Source organism: Nicotiana attenuata, unplaced genomic scaffold (genome assembly GCF_001879085.1).
Source record: "Nicotiana attenuata strain UT unplaced genomic scaffold, NIATTr2, whole genome shotgun sequence".
In the NCBI taxonomy this organism is placed as follows: Eukaryota; Viridiplantae; Streptophyta; class Magnoliopsida; order Solanales; family Solanaceae; genus Nicotiana; species Nicotiana attenuata.
In genome coordinates, this window is record NW_017670460.1 from 469422 (window position 1) to 491596 (window position 22175).

The 22175-nt window shown below is 38.6% G+C and overlaps 1 protein-coding gene and 1 non-coding gene across 2 annotated transcripts; both read left to right on the top strand.

The window, feature by feature from the left end:
• The first annotated feature begins 7921 nt into the window (after positions 1 to 7921).
• LOC109239764 (phospholipase D delta-like) lies at positions 7922 to 14964 on the top strand. The gene is made up of 11 exons (XM_019406350.1): positions 7922 to 8053; positions 9390 to 10371; positions 10448 to 10564; positions 10779 to 10973; positions 11373 to 11636; positions 11725 to 11793; positions 11907 to 12054; positions 12520 to 12668; positions 12967 to 13140; positions 14046 to 14243; positions 14369 to 14964. The coding sequence occupies exons 2-11, from the start codon at positions 9406 to 9408 to the stop codon at positions 14660 to 14662; spliced, it is 2574 nt and encodes an 857-aa protein (XP_019261895.1). The 5' UTR covers positions 7922 to 8053; positions 9390 to 9405; the 3' UTR covers positions 14663 to 14964.
• Positions 14965 to 15335: 371 nt separating this feature from the next.
• Positions 15336 to 15409, top strand: TRNAR-UCG. The gene has a single exon. It is a non-coding gene; the product is annotated as a tRNA-Arg (tRNA).
• The last annotated feature ends 6766 nt before the right edge of the window (positions 15410 to 22175 follow it).

The window sequence follows — 22175 nt, forward strand, 5'->3', positions numbered from 1 at the left end:
GGAATATTCAAACGGGCAAAAATCGCTCATTTCCGCTCACTTATCTTTGCACGAAAACTCTTCGTGTTTCCGGACAAAGAGGGGCAAGTGTGAGCACGTGATTTTTTGCCCTATATGAATCACAAACTCCTGGTAGTCCTAGCTACCAAACTTCCCCGAATACACTGACCTGATTCCGTTTTTAGCCAAGGATATGTAGGCAACCTTTGAAGCAGGGTTCGGTCAGACGGTTTTCACAAATGCTTCACACGGAGTATTCGAACGGGCAAACATCGCTCGTTTCCGCTTACTTATCTTTGCACGAAAACTCTTCGTGTTTCCGGGCAAAGAGGGGCAGCTGTGAGCACGTAATTTTTGCCCTATATGAATTACTCCAAGAAATTCAAACAAAATGATTTCTTTCATCATTTCGTAATTTTGTGGATTTTTGTGACATTTTGTGTTAATTGTTTGCATTTTGTTTGTGCATTTTAATCAATGAAAAATATAAAAAAAACTATACTTGACATTTTCATTTAGGGTTTAATTTCATATTTTAGGATTAATTGAGTTACTTTATAAAGAAAAAAAAACAAAAATAGTTCTTTTGCATTTATACTTGTAATTTGTCTTAGTTTGCATTTAATTAGGATTTATGGTATTTGAAAATTGAGTAATATAATTTTAGAAGTTAATTTGGGTTGTTAGTTGTTAATTTGGCATTTAATAAAAATCAGAAAAATATAAATAATGATTGAAAAATAAATACAAAATGAAAAGGAAAAGAAAGCAATTAATAAAAGAGAGTGGGATGTCCTAATGAAGACCCAAGATTGGGCCAATATCAAATTAATTCGAGCCCAATCCCTCAAACCCAGTTCGAATTGACCCCAGCCCAAAGGTTTTGATCCGGTCCAGCCCCCATATACAAAACGACGTCGTTTTGGATTAATGAAGGCCAATTAAATCTAAGCCATCTATTCACTTCAATCCAACGGCTCATAATCGACGTTGGTTTTCAATAAAATTGTCTGAAATTAAGAAACCCTAAAGATCAAAACCTTTCTTCCTCGTACCTGTTGTCCCCGCCGGCTCCGCCTTACGCCGCCGCCGGAAATCGCCTCACGGCGGCGGTCGGCGTCCAATGACGCCCAAACTAACACTGTAGAATCGCCTTCCTCCCCTCTTCCCAAGCCCCCAAGCCTTTGCCCTTGAATCCCAATCAAACGCCTCAAATAAGTTAAACCCTCCGTGTCCAAATCCCACCAAATTAACACCCTAGGGTCACCTCCCCTCCCTCATCTTGATTCCGTCGTCCTTATCCCTCGAATGCCATTCAAATCCCTCGAATTTTGAATCTGAAAAAGTCTAATTCGAGACTCGAGCGTGCAAGGTTTCTATTCCGCTTTTCCTTGGAGCTTTTGGTATGGTTCCGTCTCCTAATAACGTTATTCGTTCGTTCTTGCTAAGAACAAAGGATTAATGTTATTTGGGGACGGAATCAGAAAGTCGAGTTTGGACTCGAGCTTTTAGGATGGTCAGGTTTTCTTTCAAATCTAGGTATTTCCTTAATTTTTCCTTTTCTGTTTTTCTTTTGAGTGACTGTTATGTTCAATCAGATTTTTGTTATTTTGTTCATGATTAATGTGCTTAGGGTTTATGCTGATTTTAGTCCATAAGTCGATCATGTTCTTAGTGTTCGTTTTAGTTCATATTAGGTTAGCTTTAATTCATGATACAATAAGTTGGATTATGCCTTTGATTATTCTTGATTCCATGAGTTTTTGTTTCTGATTTTGGTTCTGATTTTTTGGTTAATCTTGTTTTGTGATGTTAGTTTAATTTTATTTCAAATCTATTTTGATAATTGGGTTTAGCATTGATTGATTAACCATAGTCGAGTAGCTGGTTTGGTTATAGCTGATAGTTCAACTAGTGTTAGTAATTTTAGGTTGAATTCAAGGGTAGCTTAGACATTTAAGATTGGATAGCACATGGTAGTTGAAACTAGAATCTTCTAGGACCTTCTAAAGCAGGACTTTAGTGTAACTTCAGTAATTTTAGTGTGTTAACTTGAGAAACAAGTCAGTAAAGAGAGGACTAAGCTGAAAATAAAATAGGGACTAAGAGGAAAATAGAAAATTGGGGGTTGCCCTCATCTTTGCCTATAAAAGGCAGCCTCTAGTGCCTTAGAAAGTTTTGAAACCCCAAAAACTTCCCCCCCCAAAAACCTACACTCTACTCGAACTACTACGTACGNAATTATGTGAATAAATATTCAGCTTTATACAATAAATGGAGGGCATCAGGTTGAAAGACGTTTAATTTTATAAGAGTTACGCGATGCTATAAAAGTCGGTGCAATAAAAATTGAAGTTAAAAAGATAGAAGTCAAAGAACGTATGAAGATGAGCCAAAAAAAGGGGAGACAACAAAAACACCTAATAACTTATAAAAAATTAAAATTGGAAAACTAAAATATTATTCTTTAAATAGTATAAGCTCTAACTCTTTTTTTTTTTGTGCCAAAATTGTAATTTTGTGCAAATACTAAGTGTGAGCACGTGATTTTTGCCCTATATGAATCACAACTCCTGGTAGTCCTAGCTACCAAACCTTCCCGAACTACACTGACCTGATTCCTTTTTAGCCAAGGATATGTAGGCAACCTTTGAAGCAGGGTTCGGTCAGACGGTTTTCACAAATGCTTCACACGGAGTATTCGAACGGGCAAACATCGCTCGTTTCCGCTTACTTATCTTTGCACGAAAACTCTTCGTGTTTCCGGGCAAAGAGGGGCAGCTGTGAGCACGTAATTTTTGCCCTATATGAATTACTCCAAGAAATTCAAACAAAATGATTTCTTTCATCATTTCGTAATTTTGTGGATTTTTGTGACATTTTGTGTTAATTGTTTGCAGTTTTTGTTTGTGCATTTTAATCAATGAAAAATATAAAAAAAACTATACTTGACATTTTCATTTAGGGTTTAATTTCATATTTTAGGATTAATTGAGTTACTTTATAAAGAAAAAAAAACCAAAATAGTTCTTTTGCATTTATACTTGTAATTTGTCTTAGTTTGCATTTAATTAGGATTTATGGTATTTGAAAATTGAGTAATATAATTTTAGAAGTTAATTTGGGTTGTTAGTTGTTAATTTGGCATTTAATAAAAATCAGAAAAATATAAATAATGATTGAAAAATAAATACAAAATGAAAAGGAAAAGAAAGCAATTAATAAAAGAGAGTGGGATGTCCTAATGAAGACCCAAGATTGGGCCAATATCAAATTAATTCGAGCCCAATCCCTCAAACCCAGTTCGAATTGACCCCAGCCCAAAGGTTTTGATCCGGTCCAGCCCCCATATACAAAACGACGTCGTTTTGGATTAATGAAGGCCAATTAAATCTAAGCCATCTATTCACTTCAATCCAACGGCTCATAATCGACGTTGGTTTTCAATAAAATTGTCTGAAATTAAGAAACCCTAAAGATCAAAACCTTTCTTCCTCGTACCTGTTGTCCCCGCCGGCTCCGCCTTACGCCGCCGCCGGAAATCGCCTCACGGCGGCGGTCGGCGTCCAATGACGCCCAAACTAACACTGTAGAATCGCCTTCCTCCCCTCTTCCCAAGCCCCCAAGCCTTTGCCCTTGAATCCCAATCAAACGCCTCAAATAAGTTAAACCCTCCGTGTCCAAATCCCACCAAATTAACACCCTAGGGTCACCTCCCCTCCCTCATCTTGATTCCGTCGTCCTTATCCCTCGAATGCCATTCAAATCCCTCGAATTTTGAATCTGAAAAAGTCTAATTCGAGACTCGAGCGTGCAAGGTTTCTATTCCGCTTTTCCTTGGAGCTTTTGGTATGGTTCCGCTCCTAATAACGTATTCGTCGTTCTTGCTAAGAACAAGGATTAATGTTATTTGGGGACGGAATCAGAAAGTCGAGTTTGGACTCGAGCTTTTAGGATGGTCAGGTTTTCTTTCAAATCTAGGTATTTCCTTAATTTTCCTTTTCTGTTTTTCTTTTGAGTGACTGTTATGTTCAATCAGATTTTTGTTATTTTGTTCATGATTAATGTGCTTAGGGTTTATGCTGATTTTAGTCCATAAGTCGATCATGTTCTTAGTGTTCGTTTTAGTTCATATTAGGTTAGCTTTAATTCATGATACAATAAGTTGGATTATGCCTTTGATTATTCTTGATTCCATGAGTTTTTGTTTCTGATTTTGGTTCTGATTTTTTGGTTAATCTTGTTTTGTGATGTTAGTTTAATTTTATTTCAAATCTATTTTGATAATTGGGTTTAGCATTGATTGATTAACCATAGTCGAGTAGCTGGTTTGGTTATAGCTGATAGTTCAACTAGTGTTAGTAATTTTAGGTTGAATTCAAGGGTAGCTTAGACATTTAAGATTGGATAGCACATGGTAGTTGAAACTAGAATCTTCTAGGACCTTCTAAAGCAGGACTTTAGTGTAACTTCAGTAATTTTAGTGTGTTAACTTGAGAAACAAGTCAGTAAAGAGAGGACTAAGCTGAAAATAAAATAGGGACTAAGAGGAAAATAGAAAATTGGGGGGTTGCCCTCATCTTTGCCTATAAAAGGCAGCCTCTAGTGCCTTAGAACAAGTTTTGAAACCCCAAAAATTCCCCCCCCCCCCCCCCAAAATCATCTCTGAAAATCTGAGTTTCCAATTTGAATTTCAAAATCTGAACCTTAGATCTAGTTCTTCAAAAAATCAAAAACAATAGGAAAACCAAAAAAAAAAATAAAAAACTACTGTTTCGTTGCCTTTCCCTAGCTCATTTTCACTTTCGAGCCAGGAATTCAGCTCCTTAGCTTGTTTAGGATCAGAAGCAATTTGAATTTCTCTGATTCTGTTCTGTATCTGAAATCTGACTGCATTTGAAAGCAATTTGATTCGAAACTGATTGGTTTGAGTTAGATGTTGGTTCAGTGGCTGTTTACATGTGATTTCTGGGTTCATTTTTGGATAATTTGAGGCTGTTTTGGGGTTGATTTAAGCATTTCATGATTTCTGATCCTATTTCTGGGCTGTGTGTGCTCAACTGTTACTGCTGCTGATCTTCTTATTGTATTTCACATCCAGGTACACATTTCGAGCCTATGTCGATGTAGTTCCACATGTTGAAAACGTGAAATGAAACTGAAGTTGAATTTCTGCTGAGGAGCTGCATTTTGTTATGTTTTTTAGATAGTTCTCCTATGATGTGATTAGTTGTTCATTGTAGTTAAACTGGGATTGTTCTGAACTGTAACAGACCTTTGGACTTTTAAAACTGGAAGTTATTCATTGGCCTTAGCTAGCTTAGTCCTGTTTTCGTGTATTTTAATTAGTGAAACTTGAAGGATAGCTGAAGCAGGAAATGAATTCAAGGTTTGCGATCCTCGTGTATTAAAAATTAAAAAATGAATTGAGAATCAGTCTATAAGCCTTGCTCATAATCACAGTAGTTCGTATCTAGAATCATGAATGTTGAGTGTCAGTTTAGTAATATTAAGTTGAATTGGTACCAAGTAGTCGAGCCGCTGCTATTGTTGTTCGTGCTTGATTGTTATTTTATTGAATATTAGGAGTTCACTAGTAGATAAACAAATAGAATTGGAATTTAGTCATACCTTGTTAATTTGAGTCAGTGACTCTTTTGTTGCAATCATTGAACATTTGAAATAACTAAAAGTACATTCAGCGAATTCTTGAACTCCTATTTTGCTTAAAGATCAGGTCCAGCAGCTCGCTTCAAGAGTTTGGGCTTCAGGGTATTAGATGCACGGCCCAGGCCAACGCTTATTCCTGTTTCGTTTGGGGCCTGGGCCAAAGCCTACGTATGGTTGATTTCGGTTGTAGGATTGGTTTGCAATTCTTACTCCTTGGGCTTGGTTAGGCTAATAATTTTAATTAATTAGGATTTTTTTTATTTTTTTTTTACTTTAGAGACAATTAAATAGAAAACCTTAGCTTACTTTAGATTTGCCTTTGAAATAATAAATGAGATGAGCCTCGCTAAACAAAACACATAAACTGCGGGGCCCTCGATAAATGTTTATAAAAATACTTAGACGTCGGGATGAGCCGTTTAGTGCATTTCACGGCTTTCCCCAAAGATAATAACGTGTTAGCTTCTTTAAGCGCGTCTTTTAATAACATTACCTTCCTAAACTCGGGTGCGCATTTATGTGACCCAAATCCAAATCTCAACGAAGTCAAAATGTGTCAAAAATCGCGGGTGCATTTATGTGACGCGGTTCGAGACATATTTTCATGACGTTGCAATCCTCTTTAAAATAATAATAATAAAAGCGGTTAAAAAGCACATAGACTAAAACATGTTGTAAAATCAGATAAATAAGCCAAATATGACAGTTGAGCGGCCGTGCTAGAACCACGGAACTCGGGAATGCCTAACACCTTCTCCCGGGTTAACAGAATTCCTTACTCGGATTTCTGGATCGCGGACTGTTAAACAGAGTCATAATTTCCTCGGTTCGGGATTCAACCGGTGACTTGGGACACCATTAATCTCCCAAGTGGCGACTCTGAAATCTTAATAATAAATCCCGTTCCGATTGTCCTTTAAGTGGAAAAACTCATTTTATTATACCCTTCACGGGGTGTAGTAGTGAAAAAGGAGGTGTGGCACGAAGCAACTTGTGCTGACACATTATTTAATATTGAGTTCAAAATTTTTAATCGAAACTATTTTAATTAATTTGATCAAAACATGATATTAATATTATTTATAAGATGAAAAATATAGTTTATCAATAATTTTTTTTATTATCGACGTAATAAACACGTGCAACGCACGTACACTAAGACTAGTATATATAATACAATCCCTGATGGGATACAAAAGTATCATCAACAAAAGTTAGCCAATATATTGTTGGGTTTGTAACCCATTTTAAGAATTATATAAAACAATATTCACCAATTACACTCTAAATCAAAATGCCATCTACCAATAAAATAGGTTGAGTCGTATCATGCCGGGCATACACGTAAATTACAATTGAATTAATAGTATCACATGTATTTTCTTTAAAAGTTTTTTCCTATTATTTTCTTCTTTTCAAGATTAATGATCACAAATTTTAAGTGAGTGACCTGATTATGTGAAAATTGGGAAGAAATTCAAAAATAGCCAGATTTACAAGTTGTCGTTAAAAAATAGTCAAGTTTCAAAAGTAATCGAAATTTAGCCACTTTTCATGTAAAGATAAATCTGAGCGAAAACACTGTTCAAAACCCGAAAAATACGCCAGTATATTATGCTGGAGTTCCAGCATAAGTATACTTGAACTCCAGCATATTATGCTGGAGTTCCAGCATCTCCAGCATATTATACTGGAGTTCCAGGATAGGTATGCTGGAACTCCAGCATAATATGATGGAGTACCAGCATAAGTACACTAGATCTCCAGCATAATATACTGTAGTTCCAGCAAGTATATCGGTCCAGTATAATATGCTGGAAGTTCATACACAAGTGCTCGAACCTCCAGTATATTTATGCTGGAACTTTCCGTGTGTTGGAGTTTCAGCATAATATGCTGGAAGTTCATACACAGGTGCACCGAACTCCAGTATATTATGCTGGACCGGTCTCTGTTGCAGCAAAATAGTGGTTATTTTTCATTGACTTGGTAAACGCTGGCTATTTTTGAATGACCAATCCGAAAACTGGCTAGACCGTGCTATTTTTACTGAAAATTGCTTACAGGTGTATCCGTATTAAAACATGCCTAATTATTTTCTTTTTTCACCGAAAAAAAAAACTTTAGGCAGATCCGATGGTAAATAATTCGTGGCAATTTACCCACCAATTTCGGTGTCAGACAGTTAAACTTTTCCTTTTCCGAAAGCACTATGACAAACTACCAACATTCAATTCACTTATTGGCCACTATTTTCTCTCTAGTCACTCCATTCTATCTCCAGGTAAAATAATGCATGAAAACAGAAAACACAAACACCCCTGGGGTAAAATGTGAATCTGCTGTGCATTATGATCTTTTTATAAATCCAGAGGCGGATTATGTGAGTTCAACTAAACACATTACTTTCTATTCGAGCTAGTACTCATGCAAAAAGAACACATGAAAAAATCATACATATAACAAGATCACACTCATTGTGAATTAAATCCTTGATTCGACTACATATATAATATTGCCCCGGTCAGAATACACATGCAGCTACTGTTTCATAGGATTTTTTTAGTATTATTTTCTTATTAGTGACATTTTTTGTGTTTAATTTGATAGTTTTCGCGGTTATTTGTTGGCTTGTTGCATCTCTTTTAAGTTTCAACATGGAAACTGAGATTTTTTTATTTATTATGATCATATATGTGCCAACACCTTCTAATCTGATCAAGATTGCTTCATTTTGGAGCTGATCTTAAACTTAATATTTACTAATTAATTGGCAATTCTGTAAAATGTGCTTATTCTTTATTAGTGATTATCATGGTATTTGATTGAATTTCGAGCTACAGTGACAGCTGAGGTTATGAAGGTTTGAGTTATAGTTAGTGCTATCGAGTATAGGATATTGAAGGCGTCAAGGTATTTCTACATCAGGAGCAGATGAAATTTGATTTCTATAATTCATATACATAATTGAATTTCTTGTTGTATTTGGCCATGTAACATCATAATAATAGGGAAACTACTATTCAGTGAGGGGCTGAATCTTGCTTAGCAGACTAGTAGAGAAGGAATTAGCAGAAAACCACAAGATATTATATTATAATTAGTTACTTCAATTTGTTTATAGGTGAAGACATAATGTCATATAATCTGGAATTCGTATTTGGTTTGTAATAATCTGATTTCTAACATGGATAGTTGCAGCTAGCATCAACTTCACCGTAGGTTTCTAAGTGCATATTCTTCTTGAATTTTATACATGTCAAAACATTAAAGCTAATGTATATATAATCAAATATTGTCCTCAACAATTCCATTACTAGATCATCTTGACCTATATGAAATGCTTTTGTAGAATGTAATAAGGCTTCCTCAAATTTAGAGTATCATGTTCATCGGTCCATTAAAAGAACCAGAGTTTTTCCCCCCAATGAAATGTTACAAAAAACTGAATAAATGGTTATAATTTGTTTGTTGTGTTCAGTTCACTGTTCTTTTCCATCATGCTATCGATCATTTTCAAGCCATCCCAAAAAAAAAATGTGTATCTGATATTTCAATCATGAATATAAATTTCAGGTTCTAGAAACTGAATTATTGATTCCTTAAAAAGATGTCATTTTGGCAATTCAATGCAGTATAATAGAGGCTAATATTAGACTTCACTTATAGTAGATTGCAGTTGATGTGCTTTTCTCATTGTTCTTTTAATATTTGTACAGTTACAAAAGAAGGAAAATGATACATTCAGTTGGTAATTGGCTGGAAAGGCAGACAAGTGCCCCTGCGGCAGGAGTACCTGGTATGCCGTTAAAGGCTACTGAGAACATTCAAGACATTTCTGGAAGTCCAGTACTTTTACATGGAGAATTAGACTTATGGATTATAGAAGCAAAGGCACTTCCAAACTTAGATGCTAAATGTCTTCCTATGTTCTCTTGGAAAAGCAAGGACAACAATAACGCGTCAGGATTAATAGATACGAGTGACCCGTATGTATCCGTGTGTCTAGCTGGAGCAAGTATAGCTCGAACAGCAGTTATTCTAAATGATGAAAATCCGACATGGAATGAGCATCTATGCGTACCAGTTGCTCACGCGGTAGACAAAGTAGAGTTTATAGTCAAGGATAATGATAGAGTAGGTGCTGAATTGATAGGAATAGTGGAGATACCTGCTAATAAAATTGTTGAAGGTGATCAAATAAATGGTTGGTTTCCTATTCGAGGATCTTCTGGGAATCCCTTGGACACGGGTGCTCAACTGCATCTGTCGATCCTATATAGGCCGACAGCAGAGAACCCTATGTATAGAAATGGTGTTGGTAACGAGGCTGATCAAAAGGGAGTTCCGCATACTTATTTTCCTCTACGAAAAGGAGGAAGTGTTACGCTTTATCAAGATGCTCATGTGCCTGATGAAACATTTCCTGACATTTTGCTAGATAATGAGAAGGTTTTTAACCGTAATAAATGTTGGGAAGACATATGTCATGCCATATTGGAGGCACAACATCTGATATATATTGTTGGTTGGTCTGTGTATCATCCGGTTCGACTCATAAGAGAACCTACAAGGCCAGTTCCTTCTGCTGGCTGGCTAGAGCTAGGGGAACTGCTAAAGTATAAATCGGAAGAAGGAGTTCGTGTCATTTTGCTCATTTGGGATGACAAAACTTCAAATGATGATTTATTCCTCAAGACGGTAATATTACTGCTATAATTGCTATGAGTAGTCAGTTAATAATTTGATGACATAGTTGTTATGAATTTGATTGCAGGAAGGTGTAATGCAGACTCATGATGAAGAGACCAGAAAGTACTTTAAACACTCGAGTGTCCACTGTGTTCTTTGTCCTCGTTCCGCTAGCAGTAAGCTTAGCATTTTCAAGCAACAGGTACCTTTTTTTATTCTGTTTGAATAGATGGCAAGATGAATACTTATGTCCATGATTTCTGTAAGAAAAAAATTCTTGTATTTTGAACAAAGATAAAAGTTTAAGCTTCTTATTTATTGCTATACTGGTGTTCTTTGTTTACATGCAACTGCTTGGGAATCATCATATATCGTTATTGTTTTCTTCTTGATCAAATGAAAACCTTGTACTGCAGGTTGTTGGAAATATTTTCACACATCATCAGAAATGTGTGATTGTTGACACACAGGCAGCTAACAATGATCGAAAAATTACTGCTTTTATTGGAGGCCTAGATTTATGTGATGGCCGATATGATACTCCTGAACACAGACTGTTTAGTGATCTTGATACTGTCTTTGAAAATGATGTTCACAATCCCACATTCACAGTAAGCTCTTGTCTTGCATCTCGTTGAATCTTTCAGACTAAGGTTTTTATTTGAGGAACCAAAAGCCTCTAAAAGTTTGAAAGTATATATGACATATACCGTGTTTATGGATTATCCAAACTACTTAACAGCTCAGGTTACAATTTTTCATGTTAATTATGAGGTTAATAGGTGAAAATGAACATTGCTATTACCGTTCTCAAAGGTATAGTGGCTGAGATAACGAATCTTAAGTTCACAATGCTACTAAGTTTCGCATGTGGGCACAAATTTTGTAGAGTAATGTTACACCTTTCCCATGAATGTTGACTGGATCTTTTCATTCATGGGTATTATTAATGCCTGTTAATACATAATGTATCATTAGTATTGTCTCAAAGACTTATGCGATATGTACAGAGTTGCTCAGGTGGGCCAAGAGAACCATGGCATGATTTACACTGCAAGATTGAAGGTCCTGCTGCTTACGATGTTTTAACAAACTTCGAGCAGAGATATAGAAAGGCCATAAAATGGATCAGAATAAAAAAGTGCAAACCGGGGTTAGATTCATTACTTAAGTTAGACCGGATTCCATCAATCCACATACCTGCTGATGGACCTGATGGTGACCATGTAGTTCGTGTCACAAGAGAAGAAGATCCAGAAAATTGGCATGTTCAGGTATTAGACATGCATGTTTCTCCTGTATATGTTGTGGTCTTTTGTTTTCTTAAAATGTTAAAATTTTCAGTATAATCACTTTTTCCAGGTTTTCCGATCAATAGATTCAGGATCTGTGAAAGGTTTTCCAAAGGACGTTAAGGAAGCAGGGGCACAGGTAGCACTAAGTTTATAAAAAGCAGTGTTCTATCTGTAACTGGTTTCAATGTTGTCTCAGAAATCAATTCAGCATGTGAAGATGAATGTCTAATTTTGACTGTTCAATTACAGAATCTTGTCAGTGGAAAGAATTTGAGGATAGACCGAAGCATACACCTGGCTTACGTGAAAGCAATTCGATCTGCTCAACACTTCATTTATATAGAGAATCAGTATTTTCTTGGTTCTTCATATTGTTGGCCGTGCTACCGAAATGCAGGTATACAACTGTTCCTATCTCGATTCAAAAGTCGTCCTCAAGTATGCTAGCGATAGTCTTAAAGTTTTGCCTAGCAAAAGAATACTGTTATAAACAGAAAGCTCGATTGGGATATAGAGGATTGGATTTCTGGTTGGGATATAGGTGTAATTTCTGATGCAACCTTTAATACATATATTCTCTCCAATGCTTCATGATGTTTCTGTGGGCGATGCATGGCATTATTTTGGTGTAGGATGGCATTGGCTCCAGTTTATTTTATCGTACTGCCTTGTAGGTTTTTGTACTTTATTTGGTATACTTCTTGTATACGGGGGTGTTTTCCCTTCTATAATTGAAATTTATTACTTTATCTTTTAAAAAAAGATGCAAATGATGAGCATATTGACTTATTACAAGAAAATCGGATTTCAACTCTCACTGAATGTCAATGCATAACGTGTGCGTATTGTATATAATTAATAGGTGCAAATAACCTTGTCCCTATGGAAATTGCTTTGAAAATTGCCAGCAAAATAGCAGCAAATGAACCTTTTGCTGCATACATTGTGGTTCCAATGTGGCCTGAAGGAATCCCGACCAGTAATGCAGTGCAGGAAATTCTCTTTTGGCAGGTTTGGATTTAGTACTGTGCTTATTTATAGTAGAGGTCTTTATTTTTTAGCTGTAGATGTCGATTACTATGGAAGTAAGTACAAAGTAATATATCGAATGAGAAGTTTGAGCTCCACTCCGGTGATGAAGGCAAACTCAAGTACCCAAATGTGGTTAAACTTACGTAGTCAGCTAAGAGAACCATGATTTTCACTTTTACTCCTGGTTAACTCGAACTAGTCTTATCTTGAATTTGTAGTTTCTAGACTATGCTTTTATAAACATCTGAATCTTGGATATGGATTGGGATAATCGCAGGGTCAAACAATGGCTATGATGTACAAAATTGTTGCACAGGCTCTTGAAAATGCAGGCATATCTCAATTTTTCCATCCTCAGGATTACTTGAACTTCTACTGCCTTGGTAATAGAGAAGCAAAGAAGCGTGGAGGATGTGACGAAGATAATCCAACTCCCCAGGAGCATTCGCATGTAAGTTGCATGTTAATTTTCTGGGACCGGGATTTTCACTTATGGCCCGATTATATAGTAGTTTACCTAAAGTGTTATTTGTTGGTTAGCTAAATTAGGTTTTGATGTCATTGAAGTTACTGGATTTTATAGATGTTGGCACCAATTAAGACTTCAGAAGTAGTGATGGTGGTGAAAGGGAGTTTTGGCGTAACCGGTAAAGTTGCTGCCATGTGATCAGTAGGTCAGGGGTTCGAGCCGTAGAAACAAGCTCTTGCAGAAATGCAGGTAAGACCGTGTACAATAGACCTTTGTGTGGTCTGGCCCTTCCGGACCCCGCGCATAGCGGTGCACCGGGCTGCCCTTTAACTAGTGATGGTGGTGATGCTCAAACACCAACTGCATATGAAGAGTGAAATTGCTAGTTCTCTTTATATTCTCATTTAAGAACAAGCAACAACATGACGATGAAATGAAGAAGAATGAATGGGAGTCATCAGAGGAAGTACGGGCGAACTTACTTGTGCTAATTTTGGATAGTGCTAGGTTCGTCACGACCAACATAGGCGGAGCTAGGATATAAAGTTTATGGGTTCTGAACTAGCCATCGAACTCATAGCTCACAATTAAATAGTTATACATAATTAATGTATTTTTAATATCTAAACAAAAGCTATTGGATTCATCCAAACCCGTAACTCATACGGTAGCTCCAGCCATGACGACCAAAATCATCAAATTTGGTGGAAATCATACTGCTATTTCTAGGATCAGCAGTATGATGCTTGTAGAATAAATTTATGTCAACTGATAACTCTTAAAGTTCTTATAAAGCTTTTGTCATCCATTTCCATTTAAACTGTCAACAATCAAATCCTGACTATACACTGAAATTCTTCTCTTTTCTTCTCTTCAAACCTCTGCAGGAATTAGCTCAAAAGTTCCGCAGATTTATGATTTATGTACACTCCAAAGGAATGATAGCAGATGATGAATATGTGTTGATGGGTTCTGCAAATATAAACCAAAGATCTTTGAGTGGTTCAAGGGATTCAGAAATAGCTATGGGAGCTTATCAACCACATTACACATGGGCCAAAAAGGAGTCTCATCCACATGGCCAGGTTTGGAGTTTGATTCATTCCTTACCTTTATTCGAGTTCAGCACGAGCAAATTTAGGGGCTCGCGGATGTATAACCTTATAATCTGTGGCAATAAGTTTTTTCCTTTTCTTTTTCTTGCATTCAGGTTTATGGTTATCGGATGTCTCTATGGGCTGAACATCTTGGTGCAGTTGAAGATGTGTTCATGGATCCACAGACTATCGAATGTGTTAGACGTGTTAACGTGATAGCTAGACGTAACTGGCAAGCATTTGTAGCAGATGAATATCGGCCGATGAAAGGTCATTTAATGCAATATCCAGTTCAGGTAAGTAAAAATGGAGAAGTCACAGCACTGCCTGGATTTGAGTGTTTCCCTGATGTTGGAGGTAAGATTCTTGGGGCACCAACCAATCTTCCCGACGCTCTTACCACGTAACAATCATATAGTAGCACAACATGAAATGCATTTTTGCATCTGAAGTTCCAAGTATTGAAGCAAATCCAAGGAACATGAATGAAGAGCCAGTGAAGGAAGGGAAACTAGTATTCCAAATTGAAGCTCACTGAACAGTATGCTCCATCTCCTTAAAGATGGAAAAAGTTGTCTAGGCTGGAAAATATTCCATTTTACATATGATATATATACTCCATGAATGATTTCTTCTGTTTACAATTTTGACATTCTTTGAACACTCAAAAATATTAATTATGAGCTGAATATAGTAGTAGTAACATTTTTTTTAAGTTTCTGTACAGTATTACTATGCATTATTTGGTCTTCTTTAATGATAAGTAAATCAATATGATTGACCTGAAAATATCGACAAACTCTATAGCCGATATGCCGAATCGATAACATTCAAAACATAATCCAGCCGATCGATATCCACTCCCACTATGAAAAGTGCAACATGATCATCAAAGTTGTTGAATTGCTGTCTTCATATTCAACTTTAGGGTAGTTATAACCTTTTCCAGCAAAACATTAAAATAGAAACAAAAGTTGTACTATATATGTGGATACATAAAAGCACAATGGAAAAAAACAATCTGTTCTGGAATCAAAACAAGTGGTAAAATAAATAGTCAGTTCAACATAACCAAATCAGGACCGCATAGCGCAGTGGATTAGCGCGTCTGACTTCGGATCAGAAGGTCGTGGGTTCGACTCCCACTGTGGTCATCTTTATTTTTTGTTTTCCCTTTCTCACCAAAATAGTTGGTTTGTTTTCACCTATCTTTTTCTTCTTCTTTTCTGCTTGTCAGCTACTGAATTTGTACTTTGTGTCATCAGAGTAATTGGTTTGCCTTCTTTTCGTGAAAATCGAGGCGTGAGCACTGTGGGTTCGGGATTCTAATCATATTAACAGCTTGTTTGGATGGTTGTTCCTCGTTGTATCGTATTGTATTGTTATCCCAAAACAATGTTTGTTTTAATTGTTTCATTAAAATTGGTTATATTGTATTGTTAAATCCATTGTTCCGGAACAATAAAAAATCCCCTTTTTTGAAACAACCGATTTGGTGTGGTGGGATTGTTTCCTATTTTTCTTTCCAATTATGTTCTAACTTGTTATTCCACAATTCTATTTTACCCTTTATCTTTTATCTATTTTTAATTCCAAATCTCCAACTTATAACCTACTTTGTTTTTTTCCAAACCAATGTTAAAAGTGTTTTGCTGCCTTCTGTTTTATTTTTTTCTCCTAATTTGCTTGTAACTCAATTCTAATTAGTTGTGCTCCTTTGTTTTGCCTTCTTCTGTCTCGCTCCTTTGTTCTGCTTTCTTATTGTGTTTTGCCTTCTTCTGTTTTGTTTTTTAAAATTATTTTTATGCATAATTTTTGATAAATTTAATATTTAAACAATTGAAGGTATTTTAGTAAACTTATCAGTTACGGTACAGTACGATACATTCAAACCAAACAATAAAATATTATTTAACAATAACAAACAATACAATCTATCCAAACATTGTATTCATAAAACGATACGGTACAATACGGTACAATACAATACAATACATTATAAAACGATGGGGAACAATGATCCAAACAGAGTGTAAGTTACTGGGTTCTACATTAATAAATTGTACATATTTAATGAAAGCTTTCAAACAAATACAATGTTCAGCTGAACCCGCATTGGACTCTCTGGCTCCGCCCCTGAGTCTCAATTATGTCACGACCCGGATTTTCCACCCTCGAGGGTCGTGATGGCGCCTACTAATAGGAGCTAGGCAAGCCAACTTAATTAACAAATTCATTAAACACATGTTCCTTTTTAACAATTAACGGCATTAAATAAAGGTGACGGAATTAAAATCATAAGCGGAAGACTTAAATGTAGATAGATGATCGATAATACAGAAGTTCCAACACATATATCTCTACCCCGGGACTGGAGTCACATACTCACGAACATCTAAGGAGTACTACATACAAAGTCTGGAAGAACAAATCTGTTTATCTCGGGTACAATGAGATGACAGCCAAACATAAGATAGAAGGGAGACGTCGGGCCTGCGGGCGCCTGCAAGCTACCTCGGGTCTCTCTGGACTGAAGGTTCGCCCCCGTGCTAATGCTGTTGTTGCTCAATACCTAGACCTGTGCAAAAATGCACAGAGTGTAGCATCAGCACAACCGACCCCATGTGCTGGTAAGTGCCTAGCCTAACCCCGGCGAAGTAGTGACGAGGCTAGACTGGACCTCACATAAACCTGTGCAATTATAAATATACAGCAGAAATCGAAGTACAAGGCAACTAACAGTATGGGAGGGGAAACATGCTGTGGGGAGATAACAATATTAACAGTAAATCCAAAGTAATCAATCTAGGTGCCATTTAAAATTTAAGGCGAACAAGAAACTAATACCAACACTAAACACATTTGCATCAATAACTGTTGTGGCGCGCAACCCGACCCTAATACATTTCAACACTGTTGCGGCGTGCAACCCGATCCACAATTATCACTGTTGCGGCGTGCAACCCGATCCAAAATTATCACTGTTGCGGCGTGCAACCCGATCCACAATTATCACTGTTGCGGCGTGCAACCCGATACTCATATGACATTGTTGGGGCGCGCAACCCGATCCGTAATGTATACCTCTCAACATTGCCCAAGCAACAGTCACAAATAAAGGGCAAGGGAGTAAATAAGTATTTGGAAGGAAATCCCAACAAGGGTACACAAACAACCAATAATGACCATGCAAGAGTAAATCGTTATTTCTCTTTTTCTTTCATTTTCATATCCTAGTTCTCATTAGCACTCGTGACAAGCTCCAAGGCATTTCTCATCTCATATACTTTCACCATTAAGTTTCAGACCGAACCAATGCTCCACGAAGTTCCACAATCACAATATCCTTTACAAGGTGTTTACAACACATAGAAGCCATCAATTAAGCAAGGAAGGCATAACAATATCCAAACAGTCCACATACAAGGACTCACGGTCATGCTAGACACCAATGTATAGGAACTCGTCACCATGCCTATACATCGTACTCGATCATTTAGCAATTAGCAAACAAGACTCGACTCCTATTCCCTCAAGCTAGGGTTAAACCAAACACTTACCTCAACTTCCACGGCCAATACAATCCTCCACAATTGCTTTCCCTCTCGAATTCGGCTCCAACTCAACCAAATCTATGCAATAAGGACTTCATGTTATCAATATGTGCTAAACAAATCAAACCCAATGACTAATTATAGCTTTTTCATCAATTTACCCCAAAAGGTCAAAAATGCCCCCGGGCCCACATGGTCAAAACCCGAGGTTCGAACCAAAACCCGATTACCCATTCCCCCATGAACTCAAATATGTAAGTTATTTTGGAATCGGACCTCGAATTGAGGTCCAAAACCCCCAATTTTAGAAAACCTAGGTTCTACCCTAAATTCCCAATTTCCCCATTAAAATCTTTGTTTTGAAGTTTGAAATTATGTTTAAAGATGTTAAGGAGTTTAGAAAATCAGTTAGAAATCACTTACCAATCGTTTTGAAGAAGTAGAATCGTTTTTGGAAAATCGCCTCTTATGTTTTGGGTTTTGAAAAAGTGAAAAATGACTGAAAATCCCGACTTTATATACTGTGTTAAAGACCCGGCGCGGACCGCACAAAAATGCCCCGCGGCCGCGCCGAGGAAGAGTCGGAAAACCACTCTCTGAACCTACCCAGCGCGGACCGCGCTGATTAGTCACGCAGCCGCGCTGGTCGACTTGAACCACTGGCCCTCTGAACCTAGCCACGCGGACCGCGCAAGAACGCACTGCGGCCGCGCGGCTTCCAGCGCGGACCGCGCGGCTTCCAGCGCAGACCGCGCGGAAATGACCGCGGCCGCGCTGGGGGCCTACAACACCTGAACCTGCAACCATCTGATACTTCTAGCCTAAGACCTCCCGGGACCTACTCAAACTCACCCGAGCCCTCGGGGCTCCAAACCGAACATACATATAAATTCAAAAACATCCTACTTCCGTGCGATCAAAGCGCCCAAACAACATCATAATCATCAAATTAGGCCTCAAGACCCAGGATTTCCTTCCAATTTTCATAAAACATCAAGTTTAGAGTTTTTAGTCCAAAACACGTCAAACGACGTCCAAATTCAACCAAACTTTACAGAAAGTACTTAAGCCGTATATAAGACTTGTACCGGGCGTCGGGACCAAAATACGAGCCCGATACCACAGTCTTTTAATCAAATTTCATTTCCAATTTCCTTAATTATTTCCAGAAAATAATTTCACACAAAAATTCATTTCTCGGGCTTGGGACCTCGGAATTTGATTCCGGGCATACGCCCAAGTCCCATATTTTCCTACGGACCGTCAAATCACGGGCCGGGTTCGTTTGCCCAAAACGTTGATCGAAATCAAACTTAATCAATTAAATACCAAGATTTAACAATTTTTCACACAAATTTCATATTTAAACTTTTCCGGCTACGCGCCCGGACAGCGCACACAACTCGAGGCAACCCCAAATGAGGTTTCCAGGGCCTCAGAAGCACAGAGGGAGTAGGAATACAGGTGATGACCCTTTTGGGTCGTCACATTCTCCACCTCTAAAACAACCGTTCGTCCTCGAACGGACAAAAGAAAGGAGTACCTGAGTCGGGGAAAAGATGGGGATAACGGCTTCGCATATCAGACTCGGACTCCCAGGTCGATGCCTCAGGAGGCTGACCTCTCCACTGAACACGAACAGAAGGAAAACTCTTGGATCTCAACTGACGAATCTGCCGGTCCAGAATAGCTACCGGCTCCTCCTCATAGGATAAGTCCTTGTCCAACTGGACAGTACTGAAATCTAACACGTGGGTAGGATCGCCGTGATACCTCCGAAGCATGGATACATGGAAAACTGGATGCACGGCTGATAAGCTGGTCGGCAACGCAAGTCTATAAGCCACCTCTCCAACTCGATCAAGAATCTCAAACGGGCCGATGTACCTAGGGTTAAGCTTTCCCTTCATCCCAAATCTCATCACGCCCTTCATAGGCGACACTCGGAGCAATACCCGCTCGCCAACCATGAAAGCTCATCTCGAACCTTACGGTCTGCATAACTCTTCTGCCTAGACTGAGATGAACGAAGACTCTCCTGAATGATCTTGACCTTATCCAAGGCCTCCTGAACCAAATCCGTACCTATCAACCGAGCCTCTCCCAGCTCAAACCATCCAACCGGAGACCGACATCGCCTACCATATAAAGCCTCATAAGGAGCCATCTGGATGCTCGACTGGTAGCTGTTGTTGTAAGCAAACTCCGCCAAAGGCAAGAACTGATCCCACGAACCTCCAAAATCAGTAACACAAGCTCGGAGCATATCCTCCAAAATCTGAATAGTCCGCTCGGACTGACCGTCCGTCTGGGGATGAAATGCTGTGCTCAAGTCTACCCTTGTGCCCAACTCTCGCTGAACTGCTCTCTAGAAGCGTGAGGTAAACTGCGTACCCCGATCCGAAATGATATACACGGGCACACCATGAAGGCGAACAATCTCCCGAATATAGATCTCAGCGAACCTCTCAGAAGAATAGGAGACTGCCACAGGAATGAAATGCGCTGACTTGGTCAGCCTATCAACAATAACCCATATCGCATCAAACTTCTTCGGGGTCAACGGAAGTCCAGTAACAAAGTCCATAGTAATCCGCTCCCATTTCCACTCGGGAAGCTCAATCCTCTGATGTAAGCCACCAGGCCTCTGATGCTCGTACTTAACCTGCTGACAATTCAAACAACAAGCCACATATGCTACGATATCCTTCTTCATCCTACGCCACCAATAATGCTGCCGCGAGTCTTGATACATCTTTGCGGCGCCCGGGTGAATGGAGTACCTGGCGCTATGGGCCTCCCCTAAAATCAACTCTCAGAGCCCATCCACATTGGGCACACAAACTCGCCCCTGCAATCTTAAAACTCCATCCGCACCTAAGGTAACCTGCTTGGCACCTCCTCGCTGCACCGTGTCTCTACGGACACATAAATGGGGATCATCAAACTGCCGATCACGGATACGCTCCAATAACGAAGAACGAGCAACCGTGCAAGCTAACACACGACTGGGCTCAGAAACATCCACTCTCACGAACTGATTGGCTAAAGCCTGAACATCCAAAGCAAGCGGCCTCTGACTGACTGGAATATAAGCAAGACTGCCCATNCCGATCCACAATCAACACTGTTGCGGCGTGCAACCCGATCCACAATTATCACTGTTGCGGCGTGCAACCCGATCCACAATTATCACTGTTGCGACGTGCAACCCGATCAAAAATTATCACTGTTGCGGCGTGCAACCCGATCCGTAATGTCTACCTCTCAACCTTGCCCAAGCAACAGTCACAAATAAAAGGCAGGGAGTGAACAAGTATTTGGAAGGAAATCCCAACAAGGGTACACAAACAACCAATAATGACCATGCAAGAGTAAATCGTTATTTCTCCTTTTTTTCTTTCATTTTCATATCCTAGTTCTCATTAGCACACGTGACAAGCTCCAAGGCATTTCTCATCTCATATACTCTCACCATTTATGTTTCAGACCAAACCGATGCTCCACGAAGTTCCACAATCACAATATTCCTTACAAGGTATTTACAACGCATAGAAACCATCAATTAAGCATGGAAGGCATAACAATATCCAAATAGTCCACATACAAGGACTCACGGTCATGCTAGACACCGATGTATAGGAACTCGTCACCATGCCTATACATCGTACTCGATCATTTAACAATTAGCAAACAAGACTCGACTCCTATTCCCTCAAGCTAGGGTTAAACCAAACACTTACCTCAACTTCCACGGCCAATACAATTCTCCACAATCTCTTTCCCTCTCGAATTCGGCTCCAACTCAACCAAATCTATGCAATAAGGACTTCATGTTATCAATATGTGCTAAACAAATTAAACCCAATGACTAATTATAGCTTTTTCATCAATTTACCCCAAAAGGTCAAAAATGCCCCCGGGCCCACATGGTCAAAACCCGAGGTTCGAACCAAAACCCGATTACCGATTCCCCCATGAACTCAAATATGTAAGTTATTTTGGAATCGGACCTCGAATTGAGGTCCAAAACCCCCAATTTTAGAAAACCTAGGTTCTACCCTAAATTCCCAATTTCCCCATTAAAATCTTTGTTTTGAAGTTTCAAATTATGTTTAAAGATGTTAAGGAGTTTAGAAAATCAGTTAGAAATCACTTACCAATCGTTTTGAAGAAGTAGAATCGTTTGGAAAATCGCCTATTATGTTTTGGGTTTTGAAAAAGTGAAAAATGACTGAAAATCCCGACTTTATATACTGTGCTGAAGACCCGGCGCGGACCGCACAAAAATGCCCCGCGGCCGCGCCGAGGAAGAGTGGGAAAACCACTCTTTGAACCTACCCAGCGCGGACCGCGCTGATTAGTC

What these genes read in the sequence shown, in the direction of transcription:
- LOC109239764 (XM_019406350.1), top strand. Translation starts at nt 9,406, where the DNA reads ATGATACATTCAGTTGGTAATTGGCTGGAAAGGCAGACAAGTGCCCCT. An exon ending in TTAGCATTTTCAAGCAACAG is followed by an intron (nt 10,565 to 10,778) that starts GTACCTTTTTTT and finishes CTTGTACTGCAG; the next exon opens with GTTGTTGGAAATATTTTCAC. An exon ending in GCCGTGCTACCGAAATGCAG is followed by an intron (nt 12,055 to 12,519) that starts GTATACAACTGT and finishes TATAATTAATAG; the next exon opens with GTGCAAATAACCTTGTCCCT.